General features: G+C 45.9%; 1 protein-coding gene across 1 annotated transcript in view; it reads right to left on the reverse strand.

Moving 5' to 3' along the window:
* Positions 1-11,578: 11,578 nt before the first annotated feature.
* The window catches only part of LOC148442048 (CD5 antigen-like), a gene marked incomplete at its 3' end in the record, with an annotated part of 66,074 nt that continues 63,877 nt past the window's right edge, over positions 11,579-13,775 (reverse strand). The window contains exon 5 of the mRNA XM_088464321.1: positions 11,579-11,902. Coding sequence (XP_088320447.1) covers positions 11,579-11,902 — 324 coding nt within the window. The remainder of the gene's footprint in view (positions 11,903-13,775) is intronic.

Consider the following 13,775-nt stretch of genomic DNA (forward strand, 5'->3'; position numbering starts at 1 on the left):
CAGTGCAGGGATACCTATACCACATAGCAGTATATACTATATACCTGTATAACACTGATCACACAGTGCACAGACTGTATATACCTCACAATGACCTACAGCCCTGGTACCAGCATCCTTCTCTGACCCAGCCCAAGTCACCATACACAGTGCAGGGATACCTATACCACATAGCAGTATATACTATATACCTGTATAACACTGATCACACAGTGCACAGACTGTATATACCTCACACTGACCTACAGCCCTGGTACCAGCATCCTTCTCTGACCCAGCCCAAGTCACCATACACAGTGCAGGAACACCTATACCACATAGCAGTATATACTATATACCTGTATAACACTGATCACACAGTGCACAGACTGTATATACCTCACACTGACCTACAGTCCTGGTACCAGCATCCTTCTCTGACCCAGCCCAAGTCACCATACCCAGTGCAGGGATACCTATACCACATAGCAGTATATACTATATACCTGTATAACACTGATCACACAGTGCACAGACTGTATATACATCACACTGACCTACAGCCCTGGTACCAGCATCCTTCTCTGACCCAGCCCAAGTCACCATACACAGTGCAGGGATACCTATACCGCATAGCAGTATATACTATATACCTGTATAACCACTGATCACACAGTGCACAGACTGTATATACCTCACACTGACCTACAGTCCTGGTACCAGCATCCTTCTCTGACCCAGCCCAAGTCACCATACACAGTGCAGGGATACCTATACCACATAGCACTATATACTATATACCTGTATAACACTGATCACACAGTGCACAGACTGTATATACATCACACTGACCTACAGTCCTGGTACCAGCATCCTTCTCTGACCCAGCCCAAGTCACCATACACAGTGCAGGGATATCTATACCACATAGCACTATATACTATATACCTGTATAACACTGATCACACAGTGCACAGACTGTATATACCTCACACTGACCTACAGCCCTGGTACCAGCATCCTTCTCTGACCCAGCCCAAGTCACCATACACAGTGCAGGGATACCTATACCACATAGCAGTATATACTATATACCTGTATAACACTGATCACACAGTGCACAGACTGTATATACCTCACAATGACCTACAGCCCTGGTACCAGCATCCTTCTCTGACCCAGCCCAAGTCACCATACACAGTGCAGGGATACCTATACCACATAGCAGTATATACTATATACCTGTATAACACTGATCACACAGTGCACAGACTGTATATACCTCACACTGACCTACAGCCCTGGTACCAGCATCCTTCTCTGACCCAGCCCAAGTCACTATACACAGTGCAGGGATACCTATACCACATAGCAGTATATACTATATACCTGTATAACACTGATCACACAGTGCACAGACTGTATATACCTCACACTGACCTACAGTCCTGGCACCAGCATCCTTCTCTGACCCAGCCCAAGTCACCATACACAGTGCAGGGACACCTATACCACATAGCAGTATATACTATATACCTGTATAAGACTGATCACACAGTGCACAGACTGTATATACCTCACACTGACCTACAGTCCTGGTACCAGCATCCTTCTCTGACCCAGCCCAAGTCACCATACCCAGTGCAGGGACACCTATACCACATAGCAGTATATACTATATACCTGTATAACACTGATCACACAGTGCACAGACTGTATATACCTCACACTGACCTACAGTCCTGGTACCAGCATCCTTCTCTGACCCAGCCCAAGTCACCATACCCAGTGCAGGGATACCTATACCGCATAGCAGTATATACTATATACCTGTATAACACTGATCACACAGTGCACAGACTGTATATACCTCACAATGACCTACAGCCCTGGTACCAGCATCCTTCTCTGACCCAGCCCAAGTCACCATACACAGTGCAGGGATACCTATACCACATAGCAGTATATACTATATACCTGTATAACACTGATCACACAGTGCACAGACTGTATATACCTCACACTGACCTACAGCCCTGGTACCAGCATCCTTCTCTGACCCAGCCCAAGTCACCATACACAGTGCAGGGATACCTATACCACATAGCAGTATATACTATATACCTGTATAACACTGATCACACAGTGCACAGACTGTATATACCTCACACTGACCTACAGTCCTGGTACCAGCATCCTTCTCTGACCCAGCCCAAGTCACCATACCCAGTGCAGGGATACCTATACCACATAGCAGTATATACTATATACCTGTATAACACTGATCACACAGTGCACAGACTGTATATACATCACACTGACCTACAGCCCTGGTACCAGCATCCTTCTCTGACCCAGCCCAAGTCACCATACACAGTGCAGGGATACCTATACCGCATAGCAGTATATACTATATACCTGTATAACCACTGATCACACAGTGCACAGACTGTATATACCTCACACTGACCTACAGTCCTGGTACCAGCATCCTTCTCTGACCCAGCCCAAGTCACCATACACAGTGCAGGGATACCTATACCACATAGCACTATATACTATATACCTGTATAACACTGATCACACAGTGCACAGACTGTATATACATCACACTGACCTACAGTCCTGGTACCAGCATCCTTCTCTGACCCAGCCCAAGTCACCATACACAGTGCAGGGATACCTATACCACATAGCAGTATATACTATATACCTGTATAACACTGATCACACAGTGCACAGACTGTATATACCTCACACTGACCTACAGTGCTGGTACCAGCATCCTTCTCTGACCCAGCCCAAGTCACCATACACAGTGCAGGGATACCTATACCACATAGCACTATATACTATATACCTGTATAACAGCAGTATGATGGTATAGACCAGGGATTTATACAGGTCACAGGGAATAGCAGAGTATACTTGCAGACAGGAGAGTGATGGTAAGGCTGAGTTGTATGCAGTATGGGAACTGAGGCCTGGCAGGTAACGGATCACTGTGGTGGATGTTTCCAAAATGGGGAGTAGAGTGGACACTAACGCTGGCGGATCTGCAGAAACAGCGGCAGGTGGATAGTGGATGTGTGAGAAGCGTAGAAGCTGCAGCGCAGATAGGATCAGAATACAGCCGCAGACAGAACTCAGCAAATGATGATAACTAAATGGAATCATTGAAGAAGCAAAACTTCCGTGACCACAACACAAGATACAGAGAACTCCTGGAGCACTGACCTATCCGGGGTGGGAACACATTGTTCAGGCAATAGTTTGCACACGGGAGTTGCTGTAAATAAGGAGTGGTCTCTAGCCATGGGCCCAGCAGTCCAGCTGAGAGAACAGGTGCAGGAATTAATGAGGGAAACAGGGAATGTTTCTCCACAGGCCTGATCCAGCAGGGAAGGGGTGTCCGAGCTTGTCAGACATGCTTAGACTGAGATTCGTCACAGCTACAATGATATTAGGTTGGGGGTCTACACTATTATTAAATTTTGGTGTCCCAAAATGGATGGGGTCAGCTGGAGTAACCCGCCATACCACCAACCTGATGACAGAGATCAGTAAGGCTGAGGGGATAAGTCCCGTTCTCCAGAGCCATCACAAAGGACAGCTCTTATCAACTTAGTATGTCCAACCCCAGTCTCCTCACTCACAGATACAATACTGACACAGTGCTACCGTGCGGCTCCAGGAGTACATGTACCATTAGCACGTCGCAGTGCAGACAAGTTATACAGCCAGCGCAGGACCGGAGGCGGAGGGTTTTGTGCTACTGGGAGTTGTATCGTTTACCGTAAGCTTAGGAGCTTATTGTTATAGTGCACTGAACCTCAGCACACAGACAGGATAGGAACACACAGGAATAACAGCACACAGACAGGACAGGTACACACAGACAGGACAGGTACACACAGGAAAAACAGCACACAGACAGGACAGGTACACACAGACAGGACAGGTACACAGAGGAAAAACAGCACACAGACAGGACAGGTACACAGGAAAAACAGCACACAGACAGGACAGGTACACACAGACAGGACAGGTACACAGAGGAATAACAGCACACAGACAGGACAGGTAGACACAGGAAAAACAGCACACAGACAGGACAGGTACACACAGACAGGACAGGTACACAGAGGAATAACAGCACACAGACAGGACAGGTACACACAGGAATAACATCACACAAACATGACAGGTATACACAGACAGGACAGGTACACACAGGAATAACAGCAAACAGACAGGACAGGTACACACAGGAATAACATCACACAAACATGACAGGTATACACAGGAATAACAGCAAACAGACAGTACAGGTACACACAGGAATAACAGCACACAGACAGGACAGGTACACACAGAAATAACAGCACACAGACAGGACAGGTAAACACAGGAATAACAGCACACAGACAGGAGAGGTAAACACAGACAGGACAGGAACACAGGAATAACATTACACAGACATGACAGGTACACACAGACAGGACAGGTACACACAGACAGGACAGGTACACAGAGGAATAACAGCACACAGACAGGACAGGTACACACAGAAATAACAGCACACAGACAGGAAAGGTACACACAGGAATAACATCACACAAACAGGACAGGTACACACAGGAATAACAGAACACAGACAGGACAGGTACACACAGGAATAACAGCACACAGACAGGAGAGGTACACACAGACAGGACAGGTGCACACAGACAGGACAGGTACACAGAGGAAAAACAGCACACAGACAGGACAGGTACACACAGACAGGACAGGTACACACAGACAGGACAGGTACACACAGGAATAACATCACACAGACAGGACAGGTACACACAGGAATAACAGAACACAGACAGGACAGGTACACACAGGAATAACAGCACACAGACAGGAGAGGTACACACAGACAGGACAGGTGCACACAGACAGGACAGGTACACAGAGGAAAAACAGCACACAGACAGGACAGGTACACACAGACAGGACAGGTACACAAAGACAGGACAGGTACACAAAGGAATAAACACACAGACAGGACAGGTACACACAGACAGGACAGGTACACAGAGGAATAACAGCACATTGACAGGAGAGGTACACACAGACAGGACAGGTTCACAGAGGAATAACAGCACACAGACAGGACAGGTACACACAGACAGGACAGGTGCACACAGATAGGACAGGTACACAAAGGAATAACAGCACACAGACAGGACAGGTACACACAGGGATAACAGCACACAGACATGACAGGTACACACAGACAGGACAGGTACACAGAGGAATAACAGCACACAGACAGGACAGGTACACACAGACAGGACAGGTACACAGAGGAATAACAGCACACAGATAGGACAGGTACACACAGGAATAACATCACACAGACATGACAGGTACACACAGACAGGACAGGTACACACAGGAATAACAGCACACAGACAGGACAGGTACACACAGACAGGACAGGTACACACAGGAATAACAGGTACACACAGGAATAACAGCACACAGACAGGAGAGGTACACACAGACAGGACAGGTGCACACAGACAGGACAGGTACCTAGAGGAATAACAGCACACAGACAGGACAGGTACACACAGACAGGACAGGTACACAAAGACCGGACAGGTACACAAAGGAATAAACACACAGACAGGACAGGTACACAGAGGAATAACAGCACACAGACAGGAGAGGTACACACAGACAGGACAGATACACACAGGAATAACAGCACACAGACAGGACAGGTACACACAGGAATAACATCACACAAACATGACAGGTACATACAGACAGGACAGGTACACAGAGGAATAACCGCAAACAGACAGGACAGGTACACACAGGAATAACAGCACACCGACAGGACAGGTACACACAGAAATAACAGCACACAGACAGGAGAGGTACACACAGGAATAACAGCAAACAGACAGGACAGGTAAACACAAGAATAACAGCACACAGACAGGAGAGGTAAACACAGACAGGACATGTACACAGGAATAACATTACACAGTCATGACAGGTACACACAGACAGGACAGGTACACACAGACAGGACAGGTACACACAGAAATAACAGCACACAGACAGGACAGGTACACACAGGAATAACAGCACACATACTGGAGAGGTACACACAGGAATAAAAGCACACAGAGGACAGGTACACAGAGGAATAACAGCACACAGACAGGACAGGTACACACAGGAATAACATCACACAGACAGGACAGGTACACACGGGAATAACAGCACACAGACAGGACAGGTACACACAGGAATAACAGCACACAGACAGGACAGGTACACACAGGAATAACATCACACAGACAGGACAGGCACACAGAGGAATAACAGCACACAGACAGGACAGGTACACACAGACAGGACAGGTGCACACAGACAGGACAGGTACACAGAGGAATAACAGCACACAGACAGGACAGGTACACACAGACAGGACAGGTACACAGAGGAATAAAAGCACACAGACAGGAGAGGTACACACAGACAGGACAGGTACACAGAGGAATAACAGCACACAGACAGGAGAGGTACACACAGACAGGACAGGTGCACAGAGACAGGAAAGGTACTCAAAGGAATAACAGCACACAGACAGGACAGGTACACAGAGGAATAACATCACACAGACATAACAGGTACACACAGACAGGACAGGTACACAGAGGAATAACTGCACACAGATAGGACAGGTACACACAGGAATAACATCACACAGACAGGACAGGTACACACAGACAGGACAGGTACACACAGACAGGACAGGTACACACAGGAATAACAGCACACAGACAGGACAGGTACACAGAGGAATAACAGCACACAGACAGGACAGGTACACAGAGGAATAACAGCACACAGACAGGACAGGTACACACAGGAATAACAGCACACAGACATAACAGGTACACACAGCCAGGACAGGTACACACAGACAGGACAAGTACACACAGACAGGACAGGTACACACAGACAGGACAGGTACACACAGGAATAATAGCAAACAGACAGGACAGGTAAACACAGGAATAGCAGCACACAGACAGGAGAGGTACACACAGACAGGACAGGTACACAGAGGAAAAACAGCACACAGATAGGAAAGGTACAAACAGGAATAACAGCACACAGACAGGACAGGTACACACAGGAATAACAGCACACAGACATGACAGGTACAAACAGGAATAACAGCACACAGACAGGACAGGTACACAGAGGAATAACATCACACAGACAGGTCAGGTACACAGAGGATTAACAACACACAGACAGGACAGGTACACACAGGAATAACAACACACAGACATGACAGGTACACACAGGAATAACAGCACACAGACAGGAGGGGTACACACAGGAATAACAGCACACAGACAGGACAGGTACACACAGGAATAACATCACCAGACAGGACAGGTACGCACAGGAATAACAGCACACAGACAGGACAGGTACACACAGGAATAACAGCACACAGACAGGACAGGTATACACAGGACTAACATCACAGAGACATGACAGGTACACACAGGAATAACATCACACAGACATAACAGGTACAAACAGGAATAACAGCACACAGACATGACAACTACACACAGGAATAACATCACACAGACAGGACAGGTACACACAGGAATAATGTCACACAGACAGGACAGGTACACACAGGAATAATATCACACAGACAGGACAGGTACACACAGGAATAACAGCACAGACAGGACAGGTGCACACAGGAATAACATCACACAGACAGGACAGGTACACACAGGGTAACATCACACAGACATGACAGGTACAAACAGGAATAACAACACACAGACAGGACAGGTTCACACAGGAATAACAGCACACAGACAGTACAGGTACACACAGGAATAACATCACACAGACAGGACAGGTGCACACAGACAGGACAGGTACACACAGGAATAACAACACACAGACATGAGAGGTACTCAAAGGAATAACAGCACACAGACAGGACAGGTACACACAGGGATAACAGCACACAGACAGGAGAGGTACACATAGGAATAACAGCACACAGACAGGACAGGTGCACACAGACAGGACAGGTACACAGAGCTATAACAACACACAGACATGACAGGTACACACAGCAATAACAGCACACAGACAGGACAGGTACACACAGGAATAACATCACACAGACATGACAGGTACGCACAGGAATAACCTCACACAGACAGGACAGGTACACACAGGATAACATCACACAGACATGACAGGTACACAAAGAAATAACAGCACACAGACATGACAGGTACAAACAGGAATAACAGCACACAGACATGACAGGTACACACAGGAATAACATCACAAAGACATGACAGGTACACACAGGAATAACATCACACATACAGGACAGGTACACACAGGAATATGATCACAAAGACATGACAACTACACAGGAATAACATCACACAGACAGGATAGGTACACACAGGAATAACATCACACAGACAGGACAGGTACACACAGGAATAACAGCACACAGACAGGACATTTACACAGAGGAATAACATCACACAGACAGGAGAGGTACACACAGGAATAACATCACACAGACAGGAAAGGTAGACCAAATGTCAGACTGGACAGGTACACACAGGAATAATAGCAAACAGACAGGGCAGGTAAACACAGGAATAACAGCACACAGACAGGAGAGGTACACACAGACAGGACAGGTACACAGAGGAAAAACAGCACTCAGATAGGAAAGGTACAAACAGGAATAACAGCACAGAGACAGGAGAGGTACACACAGGAATAACAGCACACAGACAGGACAGGTACACACAGGAATAACAGCACACAGACATGACAGGTACACACAGGAATAACAGCACACAGACAGGAGGGGTACACACAGGAATAACAGCACACAGACAGGACAGGTACACACAGGTATAACATCACACAGACAGGACAGGTACACACAGGAATAACAGCACAGACAGGACAGGTGCACACACAGGAATAACAGCACACAGACAGGACAGGTACACAGAGGAATAACATCACACAGACAGGACAGGTACACACAGGGTAACATCACACAGACATGACAGGTACAAACAGGAATAACAACACACAGACAGGACAGGTTCACACAGGAATAACAGCACACAGACAGTACAGGTACACACAGGAATAACATCACACAGACAGGACAGGTGCACACAGACAGGACAGGTACACACAGGAATAACAACACGCAGACATGACAGGTACTCAAAGGAATAACAGCACACAGACAGGACAGGTACACACAGGGATAACAGCACACAGACAGGATAGGTACACATAGGAATAACAGCACACAGACAGGACAGGTGCACACAGACAGGACAGGTACACAGAGCTATAACAACACACAGACATGACAGGTACACACAGCAATAACAGCACACAGACAGGACAGGTACACACAGGAATAACAGCACACAGACAGAACAGGTACCCACAGGAATAACATCACACAGACATGACAGGTACGCACAGGAATAACCTCACACAGACAGGACAGGTACACACAGGATAACATCACACAGACATGACAGGTACACAAAGAAATAACAGCACACAGACATGACAGGTACAAACAGGAATAACAACACACAGACATGACAGGTACACACAGGAATAACATCACAAAGGCATGACAGGTACACACAGGAAGAACATCACACATACAGGACAGGTACACACAGGAATATGATCACAAAGACATGACAACTACACAGGAATAACATCACACAGACAGGACAGGTACACACAGGAATAACATCACACAGACAGGACAGGTACACACAGGAATAACAGCACACAGACAGGACATTTACACAGAGGAATAACATCACACAGACAGGAGAGGTACACACAGGAATAACATCACACATACATGACAGGTACACACAGGAATAACATCACACAGACAGGAGAGGTACACACAGGAATAACATCACACAGACAGGAAAGGTAGACCAAATGTCAGACTCAGTTATATTCCAAGAGCTAACCCATGGGGCATCACATATTTTTCCGTAGTGATCAAATTAGCCTCCTCAAACCTTGCATAAAATTTGTTAAACTCATCCACCAAGGGAAGTAGTATGATTTACCGCCGGATCCCTGCCCGGCGGCTGGAATCCCGACTCCAGGAGGCCGACAGAGGAGGAAATCCCAATCGTCTAAGGTAAGTATAGACTAACCTATTTATAACCCCCTAACCCTCCTTTATTGTGCCTACCCCTAACCTTCCCCCCCAGTGCCTAACACTAATCCCCCCTCTAAGTGCCTAAACCTAACCCGCCCTTCCCCTCTGCCTAAACCTGTCCCCCAGGGGGGTGCCTAACCCTAACCCTCCCCCTGGCCAAACCCTAACCTCCCGGGGGGGTGCCTAACCCTAAGTCCCCCCCGGGAGCCCTAAACCTAAGCCTCCCCCCTGTGGCTATCCGCAGCGGTGCCCGGCATCCCTTTGATCAGGATACCGGGCGCCGGTCTCACGGCGCCGGTAAAAATTTAGATGCCTGTCATTTAACCCTTGCTGGGATTAAGCAGTTGGGAAGCCGGCTGTCGGGATTAGGTCCACCGGCTTCCTGACTGCATACCCCACCAAGGAACACCCTACCTTATGGTTACCAAAATCAGAGACCTTATAATCGGTAATATGCTTGATCCCCTGCCACAAAGACTGTAATGTGACAGTTAGGAGCTGATTGGTTGGTTCTTTATCTCTATTCAAGGCTTAGAACATAGATCCCATAGTATGGTATATTTTACTTTTGCAGGTCATTGATAATGTGTGCAGGGAAAACTGTTTAGGAAAGGTTGCTTTGTATGAGACACCCAGTGTAGAGTAGCCGAGATGTATTGCAGAATGGTCATAACTTCTAATTGTAAGTTGAAAAAGGCACAGATTGTAACTTTCTGTTCTTGACAGAATGAAGCACTCAGAAAGAGCGATATATGGGACAAGCCATCATCTCTATTGCAAATAAATATCACAGGCAGGCCTCCCCATACACTGATAGAACTGACAAAAACCACAGACATCTAACATTTGGATCAGCTCCCACTAGAAATTCTTTGTTTGCCCTTTGGCATCGGTGGAGCCTGGATAATGTACTGTACATGACCTCAGTTCAGTTGTACAGTATAGAAGAACATATGCTTTGCTGCAAAATGACTGAAGGGGATGACAGGGTAGTACTTTGCCTAATGCACAGAGGAATCTGGTACTTCTCTGCTTGTACCGCCACCCTATTGCCCCTACTCAAACTTTGCCAGGACAACCAGGTGAGTGCATCCATTGTTTAAAAGTTATTTTTACAATGATACATTTAAATACACATTTACAGTGGGCACAATAAAACGTGTGGTGGGTGGGCACAATGAAACGTGTAGTGGGTGGGCACAATAAAATGTGTGGTGGGTGAGCACAATGAAATGTGTGGTGAGTGGGCCCAGCCACATGACATCACAGAGACTATCTCCGTACCTGACTGTGAACACAGCACCTCGGCCTCCTCAGCTTCGCATATGGATCCTTTGGCCAAAACAGAGCCACACTGGGACAGATTTGCCTCATGGCCACCACAGTGCACACTGGGGAAATCTGTCTGGGGTTTTGGCTGCCTACGTAACGCCATCTCCTTCACCTGCGCCATTTCTATAGCTGGGCCACAGCCAAGTTGTTTGCAGAGCACGGCCTCTTCTGCCACACCCCAGTTGTCATTGCACACGGAGCTCTGCGTGGCATTGTGGTACAACGTCACTTTCCCAGAACATACGCTGCCCCTGGTCAACGCCACCTTGGAAATCACTGTATAGAGACACATAGACAGCAGAGAACGCCATTACCATCCAGCATCACTAAAGCTGCATAAATACATTACAGAGATCTGAGAATCTGTGATCCGGGTCCTGGGACAGCGATAGCAGGACAGGTATTGTGGCCATACAAGTACAGTCGTAATAATAATAGGTAATTATATGGCATTTTTATCCATAAGACTCAAAGGGGTATATTTATTAAAGGTCAATTTTAATCGATTTAAAATCAATCAAAATTGATTAACATCGATGTTATGTTTCTGGGGCTAAATCACACATTTACTAATACTTAAAAAACAAACAAAAAAATTGTCTGTTAGCAAATGTTTGATTTAGCCCCAGAAACACAACATTGATGTTAATCAATTTTGATTGATTTTAAATCGATTAAAATTGACCTTTAGTAAATATACCCAAAGTGTTTTACAGTTGCAGGCATTAAGCCATATGACGTAGCCGGCAGCCATCTTGGGCGCCATCCAGTGTTTACATAAATATGTAATACAAAGTACAAGATACCCACAGAGGGCCTGATTCACATACAGCGATCGGAAATTCATGTGAACACCCTCCCATAATCTGAGTCAGCTGCATCTAAGCGGTCGCCCCTACCCCAGCTCTGCGCAGGTGAGTGCAGCCGCCATTGCTGCTATCTGTATCTGCCCCATCCCTGTTCATTGTTCATTTAGCCCCTCAATATCAGGGGTTTTAACTATTGCAGCAATATATGCATATATAAACATTACTTAAGGACTAATACAATTGGAACCTTTTCCTGAGATAACCAGTGCAGTTTCCATTTTATTTATGTGTATTAATATACATTGATTTAGTTGTATTTTATCTCTGATTATGGATTTTGCAAGATCACATGTGTGATTTTTTTTTACTATATGATTAAATGTTATAGATTATTATCAATTTGTGGATTGACTTGTGTATATAATTTATAGCCATCAATCTTTTCGACTGCTTGTGTATATTTCTAATGTGACAAAGATGGGGTAGGCGGGGAGGAAGGAAGATGTAGCAGCAAGTTAGGATGAGAGCTGGAAGTCTATAATGAAGTAGTGGATCTTAAGAGCTCGTTTGAAAGATTGTAGAGAGGTGCAGAGTCTGATGGGGAGAGGGTGGGAGTTCCAAAGGTGGGGAGCAGCATGGCCAAAATCTTGGAGGCGGGAGTGGGAGGAAGTAATCAATTGGCATGACAGGTGGCGTGTACTAAGTGAACGAAGAGGGCGGACAGAAGAGTGAAGGGAGATGAGATCAGAGATGTAAATGGGAGAGGAATGGGTGAGGGCTTTGTAAGTGAGTGTGAGAACCTTGAATATACATCCATATATCCATCCATCTATCCATCCATCTATCTATACATCCATCTATTCATCTATCCATCCATCTAAACATCCATCTACAGTATACATCCATCTATACATCTGTCCATCCATCTATACATCCATCTATCCATCTATACATCCATCCATCTATACAACCATCTATACATCCATCTATACATCCAGCTATCTATCCATCCATCCATCTATACATCCATCTATCCATCCATCTAAACATCCATCTACAGTATACATCCATCTATACATCCATCTATACATCTGTCCATCCATCTATACATCAATCTATCCATCCATCCATCCATCCATCCATCTATACATCCATCCATCTATACAACCATCTATATATCCATCTATCCATTCATCCATCCATCCATCTATCCATCCATCTATAGTATATATCCATCTATCCATCCATCTATACATTCATCTATACATCCATCCATCCATCTATCCATCCATCTATACATCCATCCATCTATACAACCATCCATCTATCCATCCATCTAT

Source organism: Taudactylus pleione, unplaced genomic scaffold (assembly GCF_031769625.1).
Source record: "Taudactylus pleione unplaced genomic scaffold, aTauple2 ptg001636l, whole genome shotgun sequence".
Classification (NCBI taxonomy): domain Eukaryota; kingdom Metazoa; phylum Chordata; class Amphibia; order Anura; family Myobatrachidae; genus Taudactylus; species Taudactylus pleione.